Source organism: Salmo salar, chromosome ssa05 (assembly GCF_905237065.1).
Source record: "Salmo salar chromosome ssa05, Ssal_v3.1, whole genome shotgun sequence".
Taxonomy (NCBI): Eukaryota; Metazoa; Chordata; class Actinopteri; order Salmoniformes; family Salmonidae; genus Salmo; species Salmo salar.
In genome coordinates, this window is record NC_059446.1 from 59,931,313 (window position 1) to 59,958,400 (window position 27,088).

General features: G+C 43.1%; 2 protein-coding genes across 5 annotated transcripts in view; one reads left to right on the plus strand and one right to left on the minus strand.

Moving 5' to 3' along the window:
- Window positions 1-5,838: 5,838 nt before the first annotated feature.
- LOC106605340 (GA-binding protein subunit beta-1) lies at window positions 5,839-12,902 on the minus strand. Of its 4 annotated transcripts, none has more exons than XM_014200844.2 (9): window positions 12,754-12,902; window positions 11,787-11,897; window positions 11,433-11,600; window positions 11,034-11,231; window positions 10,624-10,756; window positions 8,820-8,900; window positions 8,468-8,632; window positions 7,538-7,656; window positions 5,839-7,451 (listed from the first exon to the last, which is right to left on the minus strand). In XM_014200844.2, exons 2-9 carry the CDS (start codon window positions 11,892-11,894, stop codon window positions 6,984-6,986), a joined length of 1,440 nt encoding a protein of 479 aa, XP_014056319.1. In that variant the 5' UTR covers window positions 11,895-11,897; window positions 12,754-12,902; the 3' UTR covers window positions 5,839-6,983. The 4 variants fall into 4 exon arrangements, with proteins under 4 accessions (XP_014056319.1, XP_014056321.1, XP_014056323.1 ...); XM_014200846.2 differs by having other exon boundaries at window positions 11,034-11,228; window positions 12,754-12,900; XM_014200848.2 differs by having other exon boundaries at window positions 10,651-10,756; window positions 12,754-12,900.
- Window positions 12,903-13,011: 109 nt separating this feature from the next.
- Window positions 13,012-27,088, plus strand: part of LOC106605337 (tyrosine-protein phosphatase non-receptor type 23) — a 30,384-nt gene continuing 16,307 nt past the window's right edge. The window contains 1 exon segment of the mRNA XM_014200837.2: window positions 13,012-13,414. Within this exon segment, the coding sequence (XP_014056312.2) occupies window positions 13,331-13,414 (84 nt within the window). The 5' untranslated portion in view covers window positions 13,012-13,330.

Here is a 27,088-nt window from a genome sequence, read left to right on the forward strand (position 1 = left end):
AGTGTCTTTGCATATTTTTGCTAAATATCCCCTCCAAGCATGTTGAGCGCTTTACGCATGTTGATGCTGCTGTTATTTAGTTGGTACAGTACAGTATTCGCTGTCAACATTTGAGCCTTCTTTTGAACATGTGTTATGCTTGCCTTGAGCCTCTTTCCTTTCATAATAAAAGTAATTATGATGCATTACCTTTTTAGTTTTTTGTTTTAAGAATTAAACATCAGACAAAAAGTTAAGGGGAAAAAACATAATTATTTTTTATTATGCCCTTTCCAAGATCATGATACGGGTAAAAACGTTAACACTTTCTCTTTAACACATTCTCAGCTTGTGGCAGGGGTGGCTCGCAGCCATCTGTATCATTTGTGTGAACCCAGGCACTTTGTCTGGCTCTCATCAGGCCAATAGACACACCTGCTATTGCTCCAGCCGCAGGCAAGGGCTGCTCTTTCGAGTGAGACGGATCCAATACCATGCAGAATAACAATTCACTGTGACACACAAATGGGGTGCCTTGATATATATAATTATCATATAGACAGACAGTGATGGGGAACCTATTTAATATTACATCTAAAAACATTTATGTACAATCATTTTGTGAAATATTAAAACGCTTGTGTGAAGCAATAAGCAATTGTTATTGTGCCATTTAGTACAATGCTGTTACATATCTTTCAAAAAAGCTGTAGAGGTCTTCAGTAATTCATATTATCTACCTTACATTTTTTCCAAAGATATTTTTGATATTGTCATCACTTCTCTTTGTCTGTTTTTTAAAGATACACATACACTCACATTGGAACACGGATACAAAGCCTTTGTGTGTCTTCCTGCTAGAAGCAGGCATTCCATTCCCATATCTACACACTCTACAACAGTAATTTGAAGTTCTCTGCTCATGGTAAGGACATAAACCTGTGGGGATCAATAACTATCAATTATCAATAACTGATAAATGCACCCATTAATTACATGAGCATTTTAAAGGCACAGTGCAGTCAAAAATGATTGACGCACTTGATAAAGATTAGCAAAAATTAGTGTATAAAATAAATAATTCAAATATTGAGTTATATTGTATGCTACATTTTTGGGGGGAATGATATTATGGATACTAATACAATTGCTCAGAGAAAATATTTTGTTTAACAAGTAGTGCTTAACTTGGGCAGGAGCTCACTGGAGTTGAGTACCGGCACCTCAAATGTTCTACTGCTTGCGCTCCTGTTCTTCTTATAGAATATTAGCTCAAAAGTATTGTGGCGCTCCTGCACCTAAATATAAACTGTACTGGCACCCAAAATGACTACCGGAACCAATTTCAGTCCAAGTCAAGCACTGTTAAGAAGTCATATATTTTCTTCTCAAAAAGGTAGGGGTCAAAATTATTCACACCCCTATTTTCAATACCTTTCGATACTTCACCATGCGAGGATAATGGCACTGAGCCTTTTTCTAAAATGTTTTATGAGTTGGAGAACACATTGGGAGGGATCTTAGACCATTCCTTCATACAGAATCCTTTGACGGGGCTGCAGTGGAGCAGGCCGAGAGCTTCAAGATCCTCTGTGTCCAAATCAGTAAAGACTTAAAATGGCCCAAACACAGTCATGTGATTTGAGGACATGGGCCCTCAAATCCTCCAAAAGTTCTACAGCTGTACCATTGAGAGCATTTTGACTGGCTGCTTCACAGCCTGGTATGGCAATAGCACCGCCCTCGATCGCATGGAGCTACAGAGGGTGGTGCGGACAGCCCTGTACATCACTGGGGCCAAGCTGCCTGCCATCCAGGACATCTATAGTATATCAGGCGGTATGTTAGGAAGGCCCGGAAAATTGTTAAAGACTCCAACCCAAGCTATAGACTATTCTCTCTGCTTCCACACTGCAAGCGGTACCGGTGCATCAAGTCTGGCACCAACAGGCTTGCTGGAAGATCAGGTTTTTGGTTAAAATGTCCTGGTACTGGGTAAAGATCATGATGGTGTTCACCTTAACAAGGGCCCCAGAACCAGCGGGAGCAAAATAGCCCCATAACATCAAAGATCCTCCACCATATTTTACAGTAGTATGGGGTTATTTTCTGCTCGTGCATTCTCATTTCAACACCAAACCCACCACTGGTGTGTGTGGCTAAATGTTGCAATGGCCATCTGTCTCTGGACTTGAAACCCATTGAAAACCTGTGGATTGAATTGAAGAGGGCAGTCCATAAGCGTAGACGAAGGATATCAATGATCTGGAAGGATTCTGTATGGAGGAATGGTCTAAGATCCCTCCCAATGTGTTCTCCAATTTCTTTTAAAGGCTCAGTGCCGTTATCCGCGCAAGGTGAGGTATTGAAAGGTATTGAAAACGGGTGTCAATAATTTTGACCCCTACCTTTTTGAGAAAAAAAAATATTACTTGTTAAACTAAAATCTCTTTCTGTGAGCAATTGTATTAGTATAAAATAATATAATTTCCCCCCCTTTTGTTTGCATTCAACATACCTCAGTATTTAAATTATTTATTTTATACTTTCATTATTGCTTATCTTTATCAAGGGATTCAATAATTTCAGACCCCACTGTATATTTACACACTATTTGATTGGAATAATATTATGAAATTGTGAAAATGATGTTATTAAGGGAACTGTCAGTGTAAGAGCTGTTTGAAAGATGCATGAAATGTCAGCCTGTCAGTGGGATGGAGTTTTGGCCTTCCATGGTGACATCACCATGCGGTAAATTAGTTAATAGATCAATAAGAAAGAGAGTTCCAAACCTCTCTGCCAATGACAACTAATTTTCAGTTTCCCCCTCCCCATACACAAATCGGTGTGTTCATTGGCTCTTTAAGGTGTACTACACACACTCAGACACCTTACATACAGTTGAAGTCGGAAGTTTACATACACTTAGGTTGGAGTCATTAAAACTCATTTTTCAACCACTCTACAAATTTCTTGTTAAACAAACTATAGTTTTGGCAAGTCGGTTAGGACATCTACTTTGTGCATGACACAAGTAGTTTTTCCAACAATTGTTTACAGACAGATTATTTCACTTATAATTCACTGTATCACAATTCCAGTGGGTCAGAAATTTACATACACTAAGTTGGCTGTGCTTTGAAACAGCTTGGAAAATTCCAGAAAATTATGTCATGGCTTTAGAAGCTTCTGATAGGCTAATTGGCATGATTTGAGTCAATTTGAGATGTACCTGTGAATGTATTTCAAGGCCTACCTTCAAACTCAGTGCCTCTTTGCTTGACATCATGGGAAAATCAAAAGAAATCAGCCAAGACCTCAGAAAGAAAATTGTAGACCTCCTCAAGTCTGGTTCATCCTTGGGAGCAATTTCCAAACACCTGAAGGTACCACGTTCATCTGTACAAACAATAGTACGCAAGTATAAACACCACGGGACCACGCAGCCGTCATACCGCTCAGGAAGGAGACGCGTTCTGTCTCCTAGAGATGAACGTACTTTGTTGCGAAAAGTGCAAATCAATCTCAGAACAACAGCAAAGGACCTTGTGAAGGTGCTGGAGGAAACAGGTACAAAAGTATCTATATCCACAGTAAAACGAGTCCTATATCGACATAACCTGAAAGGCCGCTCAGCAAGGAAGAAGCCACTGCTCCAAAACCCCCATAAAAAAGCCAGACTACGGTTTGCAACTGCACATGGGAACAAAGATCGTACTTTTTGGAGAAATGTCCTCTGGTCTGATGAAACAAAAATAGAACTGTTTGGCCATAATGACCATCGTTATGTTTGGAGGATAAAGGGGGAGGCTTGCAAGCCGAAGAACACCATCCCAAACGTGAAGCACGGGGGTGGCAGCATCATGTTGTGGGGGTGCTTTGCTGCAAGAGGGACTGGTGCACTTCACAAAATAGATGGCATCATGAGGGAAGAAAATTATGTGGATATTTTGAAGCAACATCTCAAGACATCAGTCAGGAAGTTAAAGCTTGGTCGCAAATGGGTCTTCCAAATGGACAATGACACCAAGCATACTTCCAAAGTTGTGGCAAAATCGCTTACAGACAACAAAGTCAAGGTATTGGAGTGGCAATCACAAAGCCCTGACCTCAATCCCATAGAGAATTTGTGGGCAGAACTGAAAAAGCGTGTGCGAGCAAGGAGGCCTACAAACCTGACTAAGTTACACCAGCTCTGTTAGGAGGAATGGGTCAAAATTCACCCAACTTATTGTGGGAAGCTTGTGGGCTACCACTAAACATTAGACCCAAGTTAAGCAATTTAAAGGCAAAGCTAGCAAATACTAATTGAGTGTATGTAAACTTCTGACCCACTGGGAATGTGATGAGAGAAATAAAAGCTGAAATAAATCATTCTCTCTACTATTATTCTGACATTTCACATTCTAAAAATAAAGTGGTGATCCTAACTGACCTAATACAGGGAATTTTTACTAGGATTAAATGTCAGGAATTGTGAAAAACTGAGTTTAAATGTATTTAGCTAAGGTGTATGTAAACTTCCCACTTCAACTGTATATGCACTGACTTCATTTCATTCCCAAAGGGGCTGTTTTAGTTTTTCTGCTGTAGTCTATTCAAGTTTATTTAATGGTCTGTAAACAGTTTTCTTGGGAATGTTCCCCTGTGAGTGGGAATGGCCATGAGTAGGACTTAAAGAGAATATTGGAATTGCACAATCGATTTTGCAGTGCAGGGGAATGATTCCTCTGTTGGGGTGCAACATTTATCATACCTCCATTTACTGACAATAGGAAGAAATGGGTGTGGAGAAAACTAGCTACAGGATATATGTCCAGTAGGTAAAAAGGGAAAATGAATCTAACCAATATCCTTTGAAGACTCCTGGGCCTTTAAGGTACATGCACTTTATATTACTTCTTTCTTCTAAGCTTCTTGGGTTGAAACATGGTGCACAGCTCTGCCATGACCACATAGAGACACCGATGTACTATGGTACATTGCTGAAACCATCACAGCTGTATAAAGAACAGAAGAGACACTGTACATGTACAGCTAAGCACTTAAAAAAAATTGCTTGTAATTTTCCTGATTGGTCACCAGGGACATCATTGTGAAATTAATGCTATAAATAGAAGTAAAGTTAGATGAACTTAATCAGCAGTCCTCAAGAGAAAATATGAAATTAAAAAAAACCTCTCAGGCTCAACGAGGCAAAAAAGAAATGCTCCATTGTAATAATTACTTACAGAAGCTATATGGTGAACCTTATACAACCAAAAAATTCATTAAAACTAGTCAGTCAGGGCTAATTCAAAACATAAGATTTGGATTGTTTTATATGCCTGCAGGTATACACGGAGTGTACAAAACATTAGGAACACCTTAATATTGCGTTGCAACCCCCTATTGGGGCATGGACTGTACAAGGTGTCAAAAGCGTTCCACAGGGATGCTGGCCCATGTTGACCACAATATTTCCTACATTTTTGTCAAGTTGGCTGGATGTCCTTTGGGTGGTGGGCCATTCTTGATACACATGGGAAACCTACTACCATGCCCCGTTCAAAGGCACTTAAATATTTTGTCTTGACCATTCACCCTCTGAATGGGACACATACACAATCCATGTCTCAAGGCATAAAAAACATTATTTAACCTGTTTCCTCCCGTTTATCTACACTGATTGAAGTGGATTTAAGAAGTGGCATCAATAAGGGATCATAGCTTTCACCTGGGTTCACCTGGTCAGTCTGTCATGGAAAGAGCAAGTGTTCCTAATGTTTTGTACACTCAGTGTATGTAGATGCATTGTTTGTCGATGAGCAATAGTCATATAATAAATAATCAAAAAGGACAAGTAACATGCATGGATAGAATAACAATAAGTGCTTATTTATTGAATTCTAAAAATAAATTTGTTAAGAAAAGGGGTATTCCACATAAAAAAACAATTCAACATTTTCCCATATTGACTCACTAACATTATTTTGTAGCAAAATGTTTTTTTTAATTTTTTTTTATCCTAACCAAATGGAAGATAACCACTAATAGTGTTTCTTTATGAACATTATAAAAACACATAGAAGGACATAGTGCAAAACTAACTAGCCATCAAAGAGAGCATATGTAAACAATATTTTTCTGAGAGTATTAGTTTAAACTGGACTGCGATGACAGATCAATGTCTATTGACAGACGCTGGTCTATACAGAGTGTAATGCTTTAAAATTACAAAAGGAACAAAAATAAGAGCTTAAGAATAACATTAACTTACACATTAACTCTAAAATCTAACATTACTTGGAACAAAAAATGAAAACCTACAGTAATTTTAGTGTCTGAGTGGTCTGCAACTAAAATAGTACTAGAAGAGGATATTTAAGACTGAGATTTAAGAAAGCTGGCCGACTAGCAAAGAAACACCGATATCCCACACCTCGACCTCACCCACGCATGCCCAAACACTCACACATTGAGGTACGCAAATAACTACAACTTAGCCAGCCTTGGACAACCTTTTCGGAAGAATCAGATACATTTGCTCAGTTAGTACTATACACTTGAGCTAACTTGATTCTACCATTTTAAACATGACGCTGATGACAGGAACCAGAAATGCTGTGGATTGAATATCCTATTTCGAATGTGTTGCAAACCTTATTCTTAGGAGAATTAATGCACAGTGCAATCAAACCCACATTGCAGTATTTACACTCCTATGCAAACATGCCTTTTCTTACTTTCTCTAAATTCACAGAATAGTTTGTACACTGTGGAGCCATCTGCATCCTTAACTCCTCCCACATATGGCTCAGCGTTAGCTTACAAGTGCTCGCCAATGGCTTCTTCATCAAAAGTATTGCAAGTAAATAAAATAATCTTAAAACCTAGTTACAAATACAAGTACAACGTTATTGTTCTCTAATAACAAACAAGTAATAACCGTTAATATTAATATAAAAGCATAAAACAAGACATATCATGAGAGAACACCAAGAGAACAGAGGGAGACTTGACTACCGCCTCCTTCCACGTCCTCGTCCCCTCCCTCTCCCCCGTTTGGGGGTTGTTGTGACCTTAGTTGAAGCCTTCTCCGTTTCCTCGGTCTCATCCACCGTTATCTGTTCACCCTCCCCTGAATCCAGCTCCTCCTCCACTTTAACCAGAATGGTGTCTTCCGGAAATGGGATGTCCTCCTCCCCTTCCACTTTGTCTTCCTCTACAACTCTCTCCTCTGTCTCACATTGTTTTTCTATTTGGACCACCTCCTCCTCTACCTCCTGGACACCTGTGCTGATAGAACCAGTAGCAATGCTGGTATTGTTGCTCTGTTGTTGCTCAATGGCCTCCTCTAGTCGGAGGCGGTACTGCTCAGCTTCCTGCTCCTTCTGTAGGAGCTGTGTGCGGTACTCCTGGGCCTTCCGGTTGGCCTCCTGCAACTGCTTCTGGAGCTGCTCCCGACTGCTGTCCCCTGACTTCGCTTTCTGAGAACATTGGGCACATACAGTAAGAAGAGAGAAACGATTTCAGAATATTATGCCAAGCAACAAACATGGGGACCATTGCTGACCTTTTCTTTGGGTCTGGTTAGGATGGCTGCAGGCTCTATTCTCCTCTTGCGTGCCGGAGAGGGATAAGGCTCCTGTTCCACCACCTCCTCTGTGATCTGACCAGCCGGGACAGCCACCACTACAGAAACAAAACACAAACTCATGAATGCATTCATTGTAATGTCTTGAAAAAGGCTGACATGAGCACAATGTAAACTAAAATATACACTCAGTGGCCAGTTTATTGGGTACACCCATCAAGTACCGGGTCGGACACCCCTTTGCATCCAGAACAGTCTGAATTATTCAGGGCACGGATTCTATAAGTTGTAGCATTCAAATGTTGCTCAATTGGTATCAAGGGACCTATCAAGAGGCCTTTTCTTGTTTTTATCTGATAGGAGTGGAACCTGGTGTGGTCGTCTGCTGCAATAGCCCATCCGTAACAAGGATCGACAATTTGTGCGTTCCGAGATGCCGTTCTGCACACCATTGTTGTACTGTGCCGTTATTTGCCTGTTTGAGGCCTGCCTGTTAGCTTGCATGATTCTTGCCATTCTCCTTCGACCTCTCTCATCAACAAGTTTTTTGCCCACAGGACTGCCACTGACTGGATGTTTTTTTGTTTGTCGCACTATTCTCTGTAAACCCTAGATACTGTCGTGCGTGAAAAGCCCAGGAAATGCCATTTCTGAAATACTGGAACCGGTGAGCCTGGCACCGACAATCATACCATGCTCAAAGTAGCATAGGTCACTCATTTTGCCCATTCTAACAGTCAATCATACAGTAACTGAATGCCCTGATGCCTGTCTATCTGCTTTTATAGCAAGCCACGGCCACGTGGCTCACTGTCTGTAGGAGCGAACCATTTGTGAATGGGTGGTGTGCCTAATAAACTGGCCACTGAGTGTATAAATGGCTATATATGGCTGTGGTTTCCTACTTACTTTGCTGCCCCTGCATAGTGACAAAGAACTGCTGTCCAAGTCCTGCTGGCTGCAGGTTGCCGTGTTGGTCCGTCACTATGGTGATGACCCTCTGACCTCCATCGCCCACTACATGCTGAATGGCCGAGTCCACAGAATCTGCAGCGATCGCATCCTCAGATTTGCCTGTGGGAAAGATAGTTACTTACCATTGCAGTCTAAGAAATATAATACAGATCGTGTTAGCCCTAACGCACAGAGAGTTATCATAATTTTATAGAATGATATAGATCGAAGTACTATTAATTGTAACATGAGCAGCTCAGAGTAATTTGTAGTGTTATCCTCATGGTTATGCATAGACATCACTTACCTGCATTGTTACCCATGGGACCGGAGGCTTCTGCCAGGGCTGCCAGTGTTGCCAGGACTGAGGTGGTAGAGACAGATTCTCCTGGAATAATAAGACAATGCAAAACCTCAATCAAGTCATCACATTTAGAAGTGTCTTGGGTGAGGTCAGGTGGTAACTAAGGTTCCCCATTTATATCAAATACACTGCTCAAAAAAATAAAGGGAACACTAAAATAACACATCCTAGATCTGAATGAATGAAATAATCTTATTAAATACTTTTTTCTTTACATAGTCGAATGTGCTGACAACAAAATCACACAAAAATAATCAATGGAAATCCAAATTTATCAACCCACGGAGGTCTGGATTTGGAGTCACACTCAAAGTTTAAGTGGAAAACCACACTACAGGCTGATCCAACTTTGATGTAATGTCCTTAAAACAAGTCAAAATGAGGCTCAGTAGTGTGTGTGGCCTCCACGTGCCTGTATGACCTCCCTACAACGCCTGGGCATGCTCCTGATGAGGTGGCGGATGGTCTCCTGAGGGATCTCCTCCCAGATCTGGACTAAAGCATTCGCCAACTCCTGGACAGTCTGTGGTGCAACGTGGCGTTGGAGCGAGACATGATGTTCCAGATGTGCTCAATTGGATTCAGGTCTGGGGAACGTGCGGGCCAGTCCATAGCATCAATGCCTTCCTCTTGCAGGAACTGCTGACACACTCCAGCCACATGAGGTCTAGCATTGTCTTGCATTAGGAGGAACCCAGGGCCAACCACACCAGCATATGGTCTCACAAAGGGGCTGAGGATCTCATCTCGGTACCTAATGGCAGTCAGGCTACCTCTGGCGAGCACATGGAGGGCTGTGCGGCCCTCCAAAGAAATGCCACCCCACACCATGACTGACCCACCGCCAAACCGGTCATGTTGGAGGATGTTGCAGGCAGCAGAATGTTCTCCACGGCGTCTCCAGACTCTGTCACGTCTGTCACGTGCTCAGTGTGAACCTGCTTTCATCTGTGAAGAGAACAGGGCGCCAGTGGCGAATTTGCCAATCTTGGTGTTCTCTGGTAAATGCCAAACGTCCTGCACGGTGTTGGGCTGTAAGCACAACCCCCACCTGTGGACGTCGGGCCCTCATGGAGTCTGTTTCTTGACCGTTTGAGCAGACACATGCACATTTGTGGCCTGCTGGAGGTCATTTTGCAGGGCTCTGGCAGTGCTCTTCCTGCTCCTCCTTGCACAAAGGCGGAGGTAGCGGTCCTGCTGCTGGGTTGTTGCCCTCCTACGGCCTCCTCCACGTCTCCTGATGTACTGGCCTGTCTCCTGGTAGCGCCTCCATGCTCTGGACACTACGCTGACAGACACAGCAAACCTTCTTGCCACAGCTCGCATTGATGTGCCATCCTGGATGAGCTGCACTACCTGAGCCACTTGTGTGGGTTGTAGACTCCGTCTCATGCTACCACTAGAGTGAAAGCACCGCCAGCATTCAAAAGTGACCAAAACATCAGCCAGGAAGCATAGGAACTGAGAAGTGGTCTGTGGTCACCACCTGCAGAACCACTCCTTTATTGGGGGTGTCTTGCTAATTGCCTATAATTTCCACCTGTTGTCTAATCCATTTGCACAACAGCATGTGAAATTTATTGTCAATCAGTGTTGCTTCCTAAGTGGACAGTTTGATTTCACAGAAGTGTGATTGACTTGGAGTTACATTGTGTTGTTTAAGTGTTCCCTTTATTTTTTTGAGCAGTGTATAAATGTCAGTGAGTTATATTTGCTATACCTCTACTTAAAGTTGTACCTAACTTACTGTAACCTGTGCTCCAGTTGCCCATACCTGACTTGGCGGTGGTGTTGACGAGGTCAGAGAGGTTCACGACCCCAGCAGAGGAGATGATGAACTGGGGCTCTGGGTTCATGTTCACTTGGTTTTGCATGCCATCCTGTGTACATACACAAAACACACCTTGAAGATGTTATCTAACAAGAACAGACACAGTTCCTCCCACATACTGGGAAACAGTTCAACCTTCAGGGTCTCAACACGTGTTACATAAACCAGCGATAAGAACACATACTTGCATGTGTTTAGATGATTTTCCCTCGTGTTCACCTCCCTTCTTATACAGACATAAGGGCATTTTCGTGAAAACAAATGAACATCAGAGCCATATAAATACAAAACACACACACACACACACACACCCACAGTCCCTTCACCTGTAACAGTATCATGAGCTCAGTATTGCTGGTGTCCATGGCGATGTCAAAGGGCGTCTTGTCAAACTTGCTGAGGGAGTGGACGTCTGCTCCATATTTGAGCAGCAACTCTGCCACATCTCTGTGACCGTGCTGGGCCGCCCAGTGCAGGGCTGTCATCTTCAGCATGTCCTTAGCGTTGATGTCAGCTCCACTCTGCTAGGGAGTACAGCACGCCCCCCAGTGGTGGAAAATAGATAGGAAAGTGAGACGGGTAGCCTAGATTCCAAAATGAGGGTGTTGAACATTCAACATGAATAAAATAACATTTGTTTTTTAGTCACTTTATTAAAAATAGAACTGTTATGTTTTTCATATAAACAGCTGAATACGGTCAGCTTTACATTTGGTTGCCCTTACACTGACTAGCAGCTCCACTATATTGGAGTGGCCCTCCGTGGCCGCCATGTGGAGTGGGGTCCTGTCCACTTTGGTCCGGGCATCCCTGCTAACGCCTGCTCGAAGAAGCACCTCAGCAGTGGAGTGGTGTCCGTACTGAGCCGCTAGATGGAGCGGGGATGTCCCCAGCTAGAACACACAGTTTGGTTTATGAGGACCCAGTCCCTACAACACTGTGTCTGGATTGTGTGAAAGAAGCCAGCACGGCAACATAGGTAGATTTGTGATGTACCGCAAGAGATCTGAGGAACAATATCTCTGTGTTAGGCTACATGAGGTGAGTGGATGTGAGTATCCCTACAGTGAGAACCTTACCCAATCAGTGGTGAAGGGAGCTCCATTGACCATGAGGGTCCTGACATCATCATCCAGCCCTGCCCGCGCAGCCTCCAGCAGCCGCTTCCCCAGGTCAACCAGTGACATCTACTGGGAGACAGAAAGAGTGCTTTTGCGTAAGTGTCAAAGCAATAAGACAAACCTCTTGAGTGAATATAAGCCAGGCATTGCTAAAAAGTCTAGAGAATGTTTTTTTGCTGCCAAAATAGTATTGTTTATGCTCTGTGAAACATGTTGCATCAATATGTTTTATTGGTGTAATGTTGATGGTTGTATTGAAGGAAAAATTGCAGTACTAGGAAATATTCCGTTTTTGTAAATGTGAAGCAATCGTAGTCAGAACCCATGTGCAATTGTGGCAGCAATAAGAACCAACTTGGCAAAAGTGAAATTATTTATTTTACTAAAATACAGTGTCAAGTCACAGGCTAGCTGAAGAAACACTGACTGAATGATCGCACAGTTCATTTATCTGGGCTTGAACTTTTCTCGTTAGCTAGTAATACATCGAATAAAGTAATAATCAACACTACATGCTTTGATACTTGGTTGGTGTTATGTTCCGGTGGAAGTCGAATATGAAACTACGGATGTCAAAGAAGTGGACACCGAATCTGGCTACTTCCACATCCGCACTATTATTGCTAGCTAGCTAGTTACTAGCATTCAGAACTGAAGATGGCTTTGACTTTCACAAGACTTCAAAAGGAGCATATCCCCGACACATAATCAATAACATCTTAATAGTATTTCGCGTTGGCGTTTGGGGTATTTAGCTACATTGCAAGATAGCTAGCTAGATAGCTAACAATGTCAATCACTTAGTTTTACAAGTAGCTAGCTCGTTAGCTTAACGTTAGATAACTAGCTAAGTTGCAGAGCTTTTTTACACGGTTTGTTATTTAGCTACAGCTAACTATGGATTCGATTTTCAAGTGTTGCTTACCTTAGATAGTCGTTCGCTAAACGTGCAACTCTTCTAATTTCTGCCGCCGAATGTGTGTTTATTACACTTTCGTAACTTTGCTAGACAGCTAAACAAATATCATAATATTTATATTTTTTGCAGAATCAAATATGGCGGCCAGGCACACCGGAAGTGGTAATAGTATATAGTGTGCAGAAAAAATGTTCCACAAATGTTCCCACGCTCAAACATGATGATACAATACATTAGTATCACTTTACATAAGATATACTATTATGTCATGTAGTTATTGTCTAACTAAAGACACTGAATATAGCTAGATGTTTCAAATTCAAACCATCTAGTGAAACAACTAGTCTGATCTAATATAGTGAACTACATCTCCCATAAACATTTGCGCACTGGAATGTTCCTTCTGGCGTCACGTCCCTTAGTGTCCATCGTTTCCTGTTGAAGTGTAAATGGAGACATGACACAGTTGTTTTGGGATTATAAAAAACAATATATAGTTAGAAATCCACTGAATTAAAAACTGCTGAAGTGATATTTAAATTGAAGTCACTTGAACTCAGGCTCGGTGCAGTCGCTGGCCGCGATGGAGGCGGTCCCCCGTATGCCAATGATCTGGCTGGATTTGAAAGAGGCAGGGGAGTTCGAGTTCAGCCCGTCGGTGAGGCAGGTGAGATGGGTAGGGGAGTGGAGCAACAGGGCACTGCCGGGCGGTTGAGATTGGAAGTCAAGCAGACAAGGATTACGGAAGATAATCATAAGTATCGAGCACATCTAGACAGTTATTAGCCTGACGAATCAAGTAAAGGTAGTTAACTAGCTCGTATCTGGTTAGCTGTGTCAGCCATGACAATCGCCTTTGTTTACAGTTAGCTAGCTAAGTTGATAATTAGTTAGCAATTGATGTCAACATGTAGTTAATGTGTCAGATACCCCAGTCACCACAAATAAATAAGCTATAGTAGCTAACGAACTAGCTGTCTTGGTTTCTGTGCAGGCCTGAGTCTAGCTAGTTAGTCTATAAAATAATGATGTCATTGTCACATGCACCCTGGATTAGTTTGCTTTGATGTAGAAGTCTGACAGGTTGGAATCCTGTATGTTCACACCTCTGTCAGTGGTCATTAAGGGGGAAAAAACATGGTCAAAAATAGCCAAGACATTCAGAAATTAGTGCTGGAATGAGTTAAAATTAGAGAACAGCAGAGTAACGTTAGGTTAAGGGTCATAGTAGAGCCAGGATTTTTTTTCTGGTCATGTGATCCGGCCAGGGAAAACTCTGCCATAATCATCATAACATATGTCTGAGGAAATTCTCCCACACACCCACTACAATTACATCTTATGCCTTACTATCCAATCTCGTTTCTTCCTCCTCATGCTCCAGATATTACTAGAGGACCTTTGCCCTGTCTGGTTCTTCTTTTTTGCTGCCTTAGTCCCAGATCAATTTTCTAGCAACGTTTGTCAATGACATTCAATGAAGGTTACGATTTTTATTATAGCAGTGACAGATTGTTTATCTGGAAAGGAAATGAAGGCTAACAGTCCATGTAAAAGTAATGGAAAGGAGGAGAAAGAGAGCTGGGAGAGGAATGGAGAGAGAATAATAGAGTTTCTTTGTTTAGGCTAGCAGTGCAGCTGGAGTTTTGTAACAGGACAATCTCTGTCCTGTTGAAGCACAATACATATAGACAACCGTGTGATTTATTTGGCTACGGCTGACATAAATATATTTTGTTTAAGACGGATATTATGTTGGAGGTGTGTGTGGCTTGTAATAAGGACAAATAATGGTCTTGTTTACCTCCAGACTGTGGCTCCAGTGAGTCTGACTATAAGTAGCTGCTTATTAGAGAGGCTCATCACTGACCAGAGAATATTTACCACAGCAGGGCATGATGGGATTGCTCCAGAGCCATTTGGAGGCCAACTACTCCCAGTCCAGCCAAAAGGGTCATAGACAACCATGACAAGGGAATGTTGATAAGATTCGGGATTCAATGTTAAGACAGCTTGATCATGTATTTGTCATCCAGGTTCAAATTTAGCAGATTACATGTGATGCAGGTACACTGCATTCGGAACGTATTCAGACCCTTTGACTTTTTCCACATTTTGTTAAGTTACAGCCTTATTCTAAAATGGAGCAAATATTTTTTTTCACTCAATCTACACACAATACCCCAAAATTACAAAGCAAAAACAGGTTGACATTTTTGCAAATTTATGAAAAAACTGAAATATCACATTTACATAGGTATTCAGACCCTTTACTCAGTACTTTGTTGAAGAACCTTTGGCAGCGATTACAGCCTCGAGTCTTTTTGGGTATGACACTACAAGCTTGGCACACATGTATTTGGGGAGTTTCTCCCATTCTTCTCTGCAGATCCTCTCAAGCTCTGTCAGGTTGGATGGGGAGCATCCCTGCACAAGTATTTTCAGGTCTCTCCAGAGATGTTTGATCGGGTTCAAGTCCGGGTTCTGGCTGGGCCACTCAAGTACATTCAGAAACTTGTCTCAAAGCCACTCCTGCGTTGTCTTGGCTGTATGCTGGAGCAGGTTTTCATCAAGGATCTCTCTGTACTTTGCTCAGTTCATCTTTCCCTCGATCCTGACTAGTCTCCCAGTCCCTGCCACTGAAAAACATCCCCACAGCATGATTCTGCAACCACCATGCTAAACCGTAAGGACGGTGCCAGGTTTCCTCCAGACGTGACGCTTGGCATTCAGGGCAAAAAGTTCAGTCTAGGTTTCATCAAACTAGAGAACCTTGTTTCTCATGGTCTGAGAGTCCTTTAGATGCCTTTTGGCAAACTCCAAGTGGGCTGTCATGTGTCTTTTACTGAGGAGTGGCTTCTGTCTGGCCACTCTACCATAAAGGCCAGATTGTTGGAGTGCTGCAGAGATGGTTGTCCTTCTGGAAGGTTCTCCCATCTCCACAGAGGAACTCTAGAGCTCTGTCAGAGTGACCATCGGGTTCTTGGTCACCTCCCTGACCAAGGCCCTTCTCCCCTGATTTCTCAGTTTGGCCGGACGGACAGCATTAGGAAGAGTCTCGGTGGTTTCAAACTTCTTCCATTTAAGAATGAAGGAAACAACTGTGTTCTTGGGGACCTTCAAGGCTGCAGAAAGGTTTTGGTACCCTTCCCCAGATCTGTGCCTCGACACAATCTTGTCTCAGAGCTCTCCTTACCATTCCTTCGACCTCATGGCTTGGTTTTTGCTCTAAAGTGCACTGTCAACTGTGGGACCTTATATAGACAGGTGTGTGCCTTTCCAAATCATGTCCAATTAATTGAATTTACCACAGGTGGACTCCAATCAAGTTGTAGAAACATCTGAAGGATGATCAATGGAAACAGGATGCACCTGAGCTCAATTTCAAGTCTCATAGCAAAGGGTTTGAATACTTATTTACATAAGGTATCTGTTTTTATTTTATACATTTGCAAAAAATTCTAAAAACCTGTTTTCGCTTTGTCATTGTGGGGTATTGTGTGTAGATTGGTGAGGAAAGTGTGTTATTTTATTTTATTGTATTTTAGAATAAGGTTGTAATGTAATAAAATGTGGAAAAATTTAAGGGGTCTGACACTTTCCGAATGCACTGTATATATACAAAAGTATGTGGACACCCCTTCAAATTAGTGGATTTGACTATTTCAGACACAAACAGGTGTATAAAATCGTGCACACCACCATGCAATCTCCATAGACAAACATTGGCAATAGAATGGCTTTACTGAAGAGCTCAGTGACTTTCAACGTAGCACCGTCATAGGATGCCACCTTTCCAACAAGTCATTTTGTCAAATTTCTCCCCTGCTAGAGCTGCCCTGGTCAACTGTAATTGCTGTTATTGTGAAGGGAAAATGTCAAAGAGCAACAATGGCTCAGTTGCGAGGTGCTAGGCCACACAAGCTCACAGAACAGGACCGCTGAAGTGCGTAAAATCATCTGTCCTCAGTTGCATCACTCACTACCGAGTTCCAAACTGCCTCTGTAAGCAAAGTCAGCAAACTAATGCTCTTGTGGCTGAATGGAAGCAAGTCCCCGCAGCAATGTTCCAACATCTAGTGGAAAGCCTTCCCAGAAGAGTGGAGGCTGTTACAGCAGCAAAGGGGGGACCAACTCCATATTAATGCCCTTGATTTTGGAATGAGATGTTTGACGAGCAGATTTCCACGTACATTTGGTCATGTAGCGTACATAAGTCAATACTATTAATATTTTGTCCACCACAAACTAGATTTCAATAAGTGTTTAATAATCCGTCTGACAAAATCTCAAAATTGATGACATCCTTCCAAAACTACACATCATTGATTATTAAACATGTATTTTTTTCAAAAATATTTATCTACAGTACTGCTGTGTATGTATCATGGCGTTGGTCACCTTTGACCTCAATGCAAATAGAAACACAGTAGGGTAAATGCATTTTAAATTCAATCACTTTTTGACAGCATCCCTTTTGGTTTAAACCAAACTTTCCATACATGTTTGCCCATGCCCAGGTGGTCAGAAAGTTGTTTTTTTTTACCCGAATGCCAAAACATAAAAGATAAAGATAAAACTGCTCAAAGTTTACCCATTGTCTTCATCACTGGAAAATATAAACTGTTGAGTTTGATATAATTTAAAAGCTTACAAACAGGGCTGTCAAATTATTTCATAATTTCTAGATATAAAAACAGATTTGAACCTTTAACGTCAATTATCTAAATGCTTAAACTCAGGTATTTTTTTCTTCATATTCACATATGTTGTAACTTAGACCCTACTTTACATCATCTGAGGTTTTTGTGTTGTGCCTGCCATCAGTTGACACAACATGCTCTTAAGTACAGGGTGAGTGTCATTTGAATCATAGAAATACAATTCATAGAATGGACCTATCCCTTCAGACCACTGCAATTTATCTGGAACAGTGGGTACACAATTGAAATGAATACAAATTTGAACTTCTAATTACTACCACAAAGATGGCCTCCGGTCCACCCACCATTGAATCTCAACTTAAATGGTCATGTTTATTCTATTATCTATACTTTCCTAAAACAGGAAGCACCAGTGACTCGGGCAATAAGAAAGTGGTCAGATGAAGCAGATGCTAAGTTACAGGACTGTTTTGCTAGCACAGACTGGAATATGTTCTGGGATTCTTCCAATGGCATTGAGGAGTACACCACATCAGTCACTGGCTTCATCAATAAGTGTGTTGATGACGTCGTCCCCACAGTGACCGCACTTACATGCCCCCAACCAGAAGCCATGGATTACAGGCAACATCCGCACTGAGTTAAAGGGTTGAGCTGCCGCTTTCAAGGAGCGGGACTCACACCCAGAAGGTTATAAGAAATCCCGCTATGCCCTCCGACGAACTAACAAAGAGGCAAAGAGTCAATACAGGACTAAGATTGAATCGTACTACACCGTCGGCTCCGACGCTCGTCGGATGTGGCAGGGCTTGCAAACTATTACAGACTACAAAGGGAAGCACAGCTATGAGCTGCCCAGTACACGAGCCTACCAGACAAGCTAAATTACTTCTATGCTCACTTCGAGGCAAGTAACACTGAAGCATGCATGAGAGCATCAGCTGTTCCGGACGACTGTGTGATCACGCTCTCCGCAGCCGGTGTGAATAAGACCTTTAAACAGGGACAAAGTGCCAGACGGATTACCAGGACATGCACTCGGAGCATGTGCTGACCAACTGGCAAGTGTCTTCACTGACATTTTCAACCTCTCCCTGCCTAAGTCTGTAATACACAGTGGCACAGTGAGGTAATACACAAGGCACAGTGATGCCGAAATGTTGGTAAATACCCATTACATTGCTGGGAGTTTATACATGGAGTGTGCAACTTTCTTTATTTTGATAATCTGTAATACCAACATGTTTCAAGCAGACCACCATAGTCCCTGTGCTCAAGAACACTAAGGTAACCTGCCTAAATGATTGCCAACCCGTAGCACTCACATCTGTAGCCATGAAGTGCTTTGAAAGGCCGGTCATGGCTCACATCAACACCATTCTCCCAGAAACCCTAGACCCACTCCAATTTGCATACCGCCCCAAATGATCCACAGATGATGCAATCTCTATTGCACTCCACACTGCCCTTTCACACCTGGACAAAAGGAACACCTATGTGAGAATGCTATTAATTGACTGCAGCTCAGCGTTCAACACCATAGTGCCCTCAAAGCTCATCACTAAGCTAAGGACCCTGGGACTAAACACCTCCCTCTGCAACTGGATCCTGGACTTCCTGATGGGCCGCCCCCAGGTGTTAAGGGTAGGTAACAACACATCCGCCACGCTGATCCTCAACACGGGGGGCCCCTCTGGGGTGCGTGCTCAGTCCCCTGCTGTACTCCCTGTTCACTCATGACTGCACGGCCAGGCACGACTCCAACACCATCATGAGGTTTGCCGATGACACAACAGTGGTAGGCCTGATCACCGACAACGATGAGACCGCCTATAGGGAGGAGGTCAGAGACCTGGCCGTGTGGTGCCAGGACAACAACCTCTTCCTCAACGTGATCAAGATAAAGGACATGATTGAGGACTACAGGAAGAGGAGGACCGAGCACACCCCCATTCTCATCGACGGGGCTGTAGTGGAGCAGGTTCAAATCAAATCAAATGTATTTGTCACATACACATAGTTAGCAGGTGTTAATGCAAGTGTAGCGAAATGCTTGTGCTTCTAGTTACATTTACATTTACATTTTAGTCATTTAGCAGACGCTCTTATCCAGAGCGACTTACAGTAGTGAATGCATACATTTCATACATTTTTTTTTCTGTGCTGGCCCACCGTAGTTCCGACCATGTAGTAGTAATATCTAACAAGTAATCTACCAATTCCACAACAACTACCTTGTACACACAAGTGTAAAGGAATGAATACGAATATGTACGTAAAAATATATAAATGAGTGATGGCCGAACGGCATAGGCAAGATGTAATAGATGGTATGGAGTACAGTATATACATATGAAGCAGCATTGTTTAAGGTGGCTAGTGATATATTACATAAGGATGGCAAGATGCAGTAGATGGTATAGAGTACAGTATATTCATATGAGATGAGTAATGTAGGTTATGACAACATTATATAAAAAGTGGCATTGTTTAAAGTGGCTAGTGATACATCTAATTACATCAAGATGGCAAGATGCAGTAGATGGTATGGCGTATAGTAGATACATATGAGATGAATAATGTAGGTTATGTAAACATTATCTAATATAAATAATATAAAGTGGCAAGTGATAAATTGATTACATCAATTTTCCCATTATTAAAGTGGCTTGAGTTGAGTCAGTATGTTGGCAGCAGCCACTCAATGTTAGTGATGGCTGTTTAACAGTCTGATGGCCTTGAGATAGAAGCTGTTTTTCAGTCTCTCGGTTCCAGCTTTGATGCACCTGTACTGACCTCGCCTTCTGGATGTTAGCGGGGTGAACAGGCAGTGGCTCGGGTGGTTGTTGTCCTTGATGATCTTTTTGGCCTTCCTGTGACATCGGGTGGTGTAGGTGTCCTGGAGGGCAGGTAGTTTGCCCCCGGTGATGCGTTGTGCAGACCTCACTACCCTCTGGAGAGCCTTCCGGTTATGGGCGGAGCAGCTGCCGTACCAGGCGGTGATACAGCCCGACAGGATGCTCTCGATTGTGCATCTGTAAAAGTTAGTGAGTGTTTTTGGTGACAAGCCGAATTTCTTCAGCCTCCTGAGGTTGAAGAGGCGCTGCTGCGCCTTCTTCACCACGCTGTCTGTGTGGGTGGACCATTTCAGTTTGTCCATGATGTGTACGCCGAGGAACTTAACTCTCCACCCTCTCCACTACTGTCCCGTCAATGTAGATAGAGGGCTGCTCCCTCTGCTGTTTCCTTAAGTCCACGATCATCTCCTTTGTTTTGTTGACATTGAGTGCGAGGTTATTTTCCTGACACCACACTCCGAGGGCCCTCACTTCCTCCCTGTAGGCCGTCTCGTCGTTGTTGGTAATCAAGCCTACCACTGTAGTGTCGTCTGCAAACTTGATGATTGAGTTGGATGCGTGCATGGCCACGCAGTCGTGGGTGAACAGGGAGTACAGATGAGGGCTGAGAACGCACCCTTGTGGGGACCCAGTGTTGAGTATCAGCGGGGTGGAGATGTTGTTACCTACCCTCACCACCTGGGGGCGGCCCGTCAGGAAGTCTCGAGCTTAATGACGAGTTTGGAGGGTGCTATGGTGTTAAATGCTGAGCTGTAATCGATGAACAGCATCGAGCTTCAAGTTCCTTGGTGTCCACATCACCAACAAACTATCACGGTCCAAGCACACCAAGACAGTCGTGAAGAAGGCACGACAAAACCTATTCCCCCTCAGGAGACTTAAAAGATTTGGCATGGGTCCTCAGATCCTCAAAGTTCTACAGCTGCACCATCGAGAGCATCCTGACTGGTTGCATCACTGCCTGGTTATGGCAACTGCTCTGCATCAATTACTCCGCACATTGACTCTGTACCCGTACCCCCTGTATATAGCCTCGCTATTGTTATTTTACTGCTGCTCTTTAATTATTTGTAACTTTTATTTCTTATTTATTTATTGTGTTTTTTCTTAACTGCATTGTTGGTTAAGGGCTTGTAAGTAAGCATTTCACTGTAAGGTCTACTACACCTGTTGTATTTAGCGCATGTGACAAATAAAATTTGATTTCAATAGGTTTCCATTGGAGGATTGACAGTGTTATTTAAGACAATATCTCATATTTGAACCTCCAAACATCTTTGTGGTACCATTTGAAAGTAAAAATTTGATGAAAATGTTAGTACAATTATCAGCCAAACATGACACCCATCCTGTATTCAAGAGCATGTTGTGTCTCAACCGATGGTGGGCACAACACAAAAACCTCAGATCATGTAAAATAGGGTCTAAGTTAGAACAATTTAAGCGTTTTTAGATAAGTCACAGTCCTACTTAAATGTCAATGTCTTGTAATTGTCCAGACCAATGTACACGGTCACCGACATAACTGTTCACAACTCTGTTTGCACACTTTTTAACATTGCTATGCTTTTTAATAAAACCATTTTGAAACAAGTAATTACACTTTGTTATTATCATGGCATTTCATTATTGTTATTCCGATTATTACTTATATTAATCAACAAATTAGGAAATGCCAGGTTGGCACAACATTAACAGAGATAGGCCAGAGGAGGATGGTGGGAGGAGCTATAGGAGGACGGGCTCATTCTAATAGCTGGAATTGAATTTTTGGAACAGAGTCAAATAAGGTTTCATATGTCAGACACTTCCATTCATACCATTCCAGACATTACAATGAGCCTGCCCTCCTATATCCTTCTCCCACCAGCCTCCACTGATATGCCTATTTTGTCCTTGTCTGTTGACTTTTCTGCATATAGCTACATTTTATTTCCTATTTCGACGCACAAAACCATTCAAACGAAGTATTCGCATAATGTCACATTCATTTGAATGGTTAAAAAAAATGAATTTGTTGACTTACTGTGTGAGGTGAAGAAAATATTACTGAGAAGCCCAGCTGGGCACTCTCCTACATTTGACATTAGCGAGAAGCAGGCCAGGTACTTCTATCGTAGGGATTCCATCACTTCCAAATTCGCCAGGCGAAGTCCCGCCCCATTCATTTTCAATGGGAACACGCAGAGAAATGCGCAGGGGATTGTGGGAAGGTGAGCGGCGCGAACTCTGCTAGCGGAGCGATATAAAAAGTTCAGCTCTGCTCTACTTTATGCAAATTGCACGCGGCCATCGCTGCCGCTAACCAATCAAGTGACGAGCAGATATTTGATAATCTTTCATTCGTGGCACGTAGTTCAGCCTGTCATTAGTTCCGAGCAAGCGCAACCAAAAAAAGACGGAGGAAAGCCAATCATCGCTGCGTCTGGTTTTCCAATTCTATATGATTTTGCTATGCTAGAATACAGAGACAAAATCATAAGGTACATGGCATGGAGGAGGATTGCAGAGATTGTTGATGGTGGGTGAAGAGAGATTTACACAACAATGTGCGTGTGCTCCTAAACCTCGAAACTGATCAAAGCCACCATTCGTGAATGTGTTGAGTAAATTCAATTGTGAAATGTGCCCACCAAAGGATAGAAAAAGCCAGTTTGTAGCCTACATTGTGTGTAAGTTTTAAATGTATTGTTGTATACAACATTCGCTAACATACCGTGCATTTGGAAAGTATTCAGACCCCTTGACCTTTTCCACATTTTGTTAAGTTACAACCTTATTTCAAAATGGATTCAATTAAAAAATGTCCTCAATCTACACACAATAGCCCATAACGACAAAGTGAAAACAGGTTTTTAGACAATTTAGCAAAATACAGAAATACCTTATTTACATAAGTATTCAGACCCTTTGCTATGAGACTTGAAATTGAGCTCAGGTGCATCCTGTTTCCATTGATCATCCTTGAGATGTTTCTACAACTTGATTGGAGTGCACCTGTGGTAAATTCAATTGATTGGACATGATTTGGAAAGGCGCACATCTGTCTATATAAGGTCCCACAGTTGACAGTGCATGTCAGAGCAAAAACCAAGCCATGAGGTCGAAGGAATTCTCCGTAGAGCTCCGAGACAGGATTGTGTTGAGGCACAGATCTGGGGAAGGGTACCAAAACCTTTCTGCAACATTGAAGGTCCCCAAGAACACAGTGGCCTCCATCATTCTTAAATTGAAGAAGTTTGGAACCACCAAGACTCTTCCTAGAGCTGGCCACCCTGCCAACTGAGCAATCGGGGGAGAAAGGCCTTGGTCAGGGAGGTGACCAAGAACCCAATGGTCACTCTGACAGAGCTCCAGAGTTCTTCTGTGGAGTTGGGAGAACCTTCCAGAAGACAACCATCTCTGCAGCACCCAACCAATCAGGCCTTTATGGTAGAGTGGCCAGACGGAAGCCACTCCTCAGTAAAAGACACATGACAGCCCAACAAGGTTCTCTGGTCTGATGAAACCAAGATGGAACACTTTGGCCTGAATGCCAAGTGTCACGTCTGGAGGAAACCTGTCACCATCCCTACGGTGAAACATGGTGGTAGCAGCATCATGCTGTGGGGATGTTTTTCAGCGGCAGGGACTGGGAGACTAGTCAGAATCGAGGAAAAGATGAACGGGGCAAAGTACAGAGTACCTTGATGAAAACCTGCTCCAAAGCGCTCAGGACTTCAGGCTAGGGCGAAGGTTCACCTTCCAACAGGACAACAACCCTAAGCATACAGCCAAGACAACACAGGAGTGGCTTTGAGACACGTTTCTGAATGTCCTTGAGTGGCCCAGCCAGAGCCTGGACTTGAACCCGATCAAACATCTCTGGAGAGACCTGAAAATAGCTGTGCAGGGACGCTCCCCATCCAACCTGACAGAGCTTGAGAGGCTCTGCAGAGAAGAATGGGAGCAACTCCCCAAATACAGGTGTGCCAAGATTGTAGCGTCATACCCGAGGCTGTAATCACTGCCAAAAGTGCTTCAACAAAGTACTGAGTAAAGGGTCTGAATACATATGTAAACATGATATTTCAGATTTTGCTACAATTTCTAAAAATCCTTTTTTGCTTTGTCATAGTGCTGTGTTGTGTGTAGATTGATGATAAACTTTTTTAAAAATATATATTCCATTTTAGAATAAGGCCGTAACGTCACAAAATGTGGAAAAGTGAAGGGGTCTGAGTACTTTCCTAATGCATTGTATGTTTGGAAGGTTTCAAATCAAAAGGGGTGCTGTCAAATAGTATTCAAATGGATTTACCCTGTAGTCCCAGAAATCTTGCATTTTGATTCTCAATATCCAACTTTTAACTGAGTAAATGCTCCCAAGGAGTTTTATGTATTCCTAATTTCTGTCAAATTTAATCAATAATGGACATGAGATAATCTCAGAATTCCCAGAGACCTCTATTGAGGACCAGCTGCTCGTTGGACCAGCTCCCTTTCTGAGCTTCTTTCACTTGCATGATCTTACACACATCGGACAGAACCCTAACAGTGTCAACATAGCTCTGTGTCACCTCAAACATGTCTGTCTGCAGCACCAGCCAGGGGTTGACCACCATCTTGTAGGAGTGGATGGCGTCCTCCTGAACAGGTTCTCTGTAGACATAGTCGAGGAGATCCACCTCCGGCGCCCTCCTCCGTGTGGAATGGTCTGGAGTAGTGGTACCAGCCGTGACAGGGAAGTGGTGTGTCTCCATCAGGAACACTGCTGCGTCTGGTGGCTGCCCCTGTAGGTCCTCCATGTTGGGTCGCAGAGAGATGTTTGAGGCCGGGACCAGGAGCTGATCAACGTCAGCCAGCAGCACGAACCGCGACCTGTACATATTCCTGTAGATGCACTCGTTCATGGTGGTCAGCTGGCCATTGAGGTGGATGTCCCCTTCCAGCTCCTGGGCCTCCTACCCAGTAGGAGGAAGTGGTTGATGGGCCAGTCGATCACCTCCAGAGTGCCCTCTTCTGCGTAGTACTGATGGACCTTGTCCAGGTCAGGCCCACAGCTGGTGAGGTGGAAGAACACCTTCTGTACCCCCAGGAGCTTGTAAAACTCCATGGTCTGGACAAACTGCTTGACGTTGTTGTAGTCTCCAAACATGGACATGCACACGGTGAGGTAAAAGGGGAAGTCCTCCCATCTCTCCCTGTTCTGGATAGTCAGAAATGTCTGGTTGAGTGCATCCTGGCTCTCGAGGTGTGTGGTGAGAGTGACATGTGGCGTTGCATCCTGGTCCTTCAAGGCCGGGCATGTCTTCGGCCGCATACAGGTATCCATAGTGGACGCTGTGCATTACGACATCGGCTGGAGCGACCTGGGGGGCCTATCCAGAGCAGCAGAACACAGTACAGAGGCGTGGGTCGACCATGGCGATGATTTGCATGGCTCCCCTTCCCCTGTGGTCCTTGTATGCAGACACCATTAGATGCGTTGAAACATTGACTGGTGTTATAGTGTATTTGGCAGTGTGAACAGGGCAGCTAGAGTGGAAAGGGGGAGGAATGGAGCAAGCTTGAGTCGAGTTGGTCCTGAAAGTCACCAATGGCCCTAGTGTGACACTCAGACACAGGATGATCAAACAGACTTTCCCTAACTGACTCCTGGTTTGGTGCAGGTCAGCCACCTGATCTGTAGGATGATAACACAACATTGATAACAACAACAACCATCATCATGATTGTTACAAAGATCCTCATCATCCCTGTCATAATCAAAACATTGACAGGAATTTTATCAGTGATGCAATGAACAATCAGGCAGGGAAAATCAAGCCATATGGGCTTTCCAATCGTCTTAATCCATTTGGTCCACCGACCCCAAACAACCATCTCCAGATATCTCCATGATTGTGGGAACCTCCACATCCTGGTCAGTTTGTGGGGTTGAATGGGAGTCTCTCATCTCTCCGCTGTCAGAATATTCATGCTCGGATCCAGACGGCACTGCTGCTCTTCTTCTCAACATCTACAGGAGAATAAAGTGGGGTCTCTTGACGAGACGGGAAGCTGACGATGCGGCTTTTAAAGGCATTTTCCCAGACGATCTCATTCACTGTAAAAGCTGTGCATGTTGGCTCAATCGGGAATAACCTTTTGTATGTCATTGTTATGGGAATTTTCGAATCCCAATGCTAATAATTACCAATCAATAAGCCTTGACTAATCCCCAAGGTTTGTTAGACACTGGGTTAATAATAATTAGGCAAGGACTCAGCTTTCTGCAAAAGGTCTGTACAGTTTATTCAGAGAACGTTCTGCAGTTCATACACAAAACATCTATTATATACCAGGCTCCTCATTTACGCACACACATTACACACTAACACTAAGGATTAATTGTCCTCTTCCCCAGAACTCTGAAAACCGTAAATTCTGATCCTGCCGACATTTTAGTACTCTGATATTAGGGAAACCTGGAGGGTTCAAGCTAGGTCAGGTCAACCACAGTTTAACAGTTCTTGATGTTTACTTAAACACACAGACCTCCATTCCTTTCATGAGACTTCTGCTCAACCCAATCTCATGAGACTTCTGCTCAACGCTTTAGTTACTTATGCTACAGGCTATATAGACCCTATCCCTAAATTCAGGGTAGAATTATTTAATCATTTACACTCAAGCAGGAATTCCTTTAACAGTCATCCGCGCTATAACCAGAGGAGGCTGGTGGGAGGAGCTATATTAGGCCAGGCTCATTGTAATGTCTGTAATGGATTAAATGGAACGGTATCAAACACATAAAATATATGGAAACCACATATTAGACTCCGTTCCACTATTCCA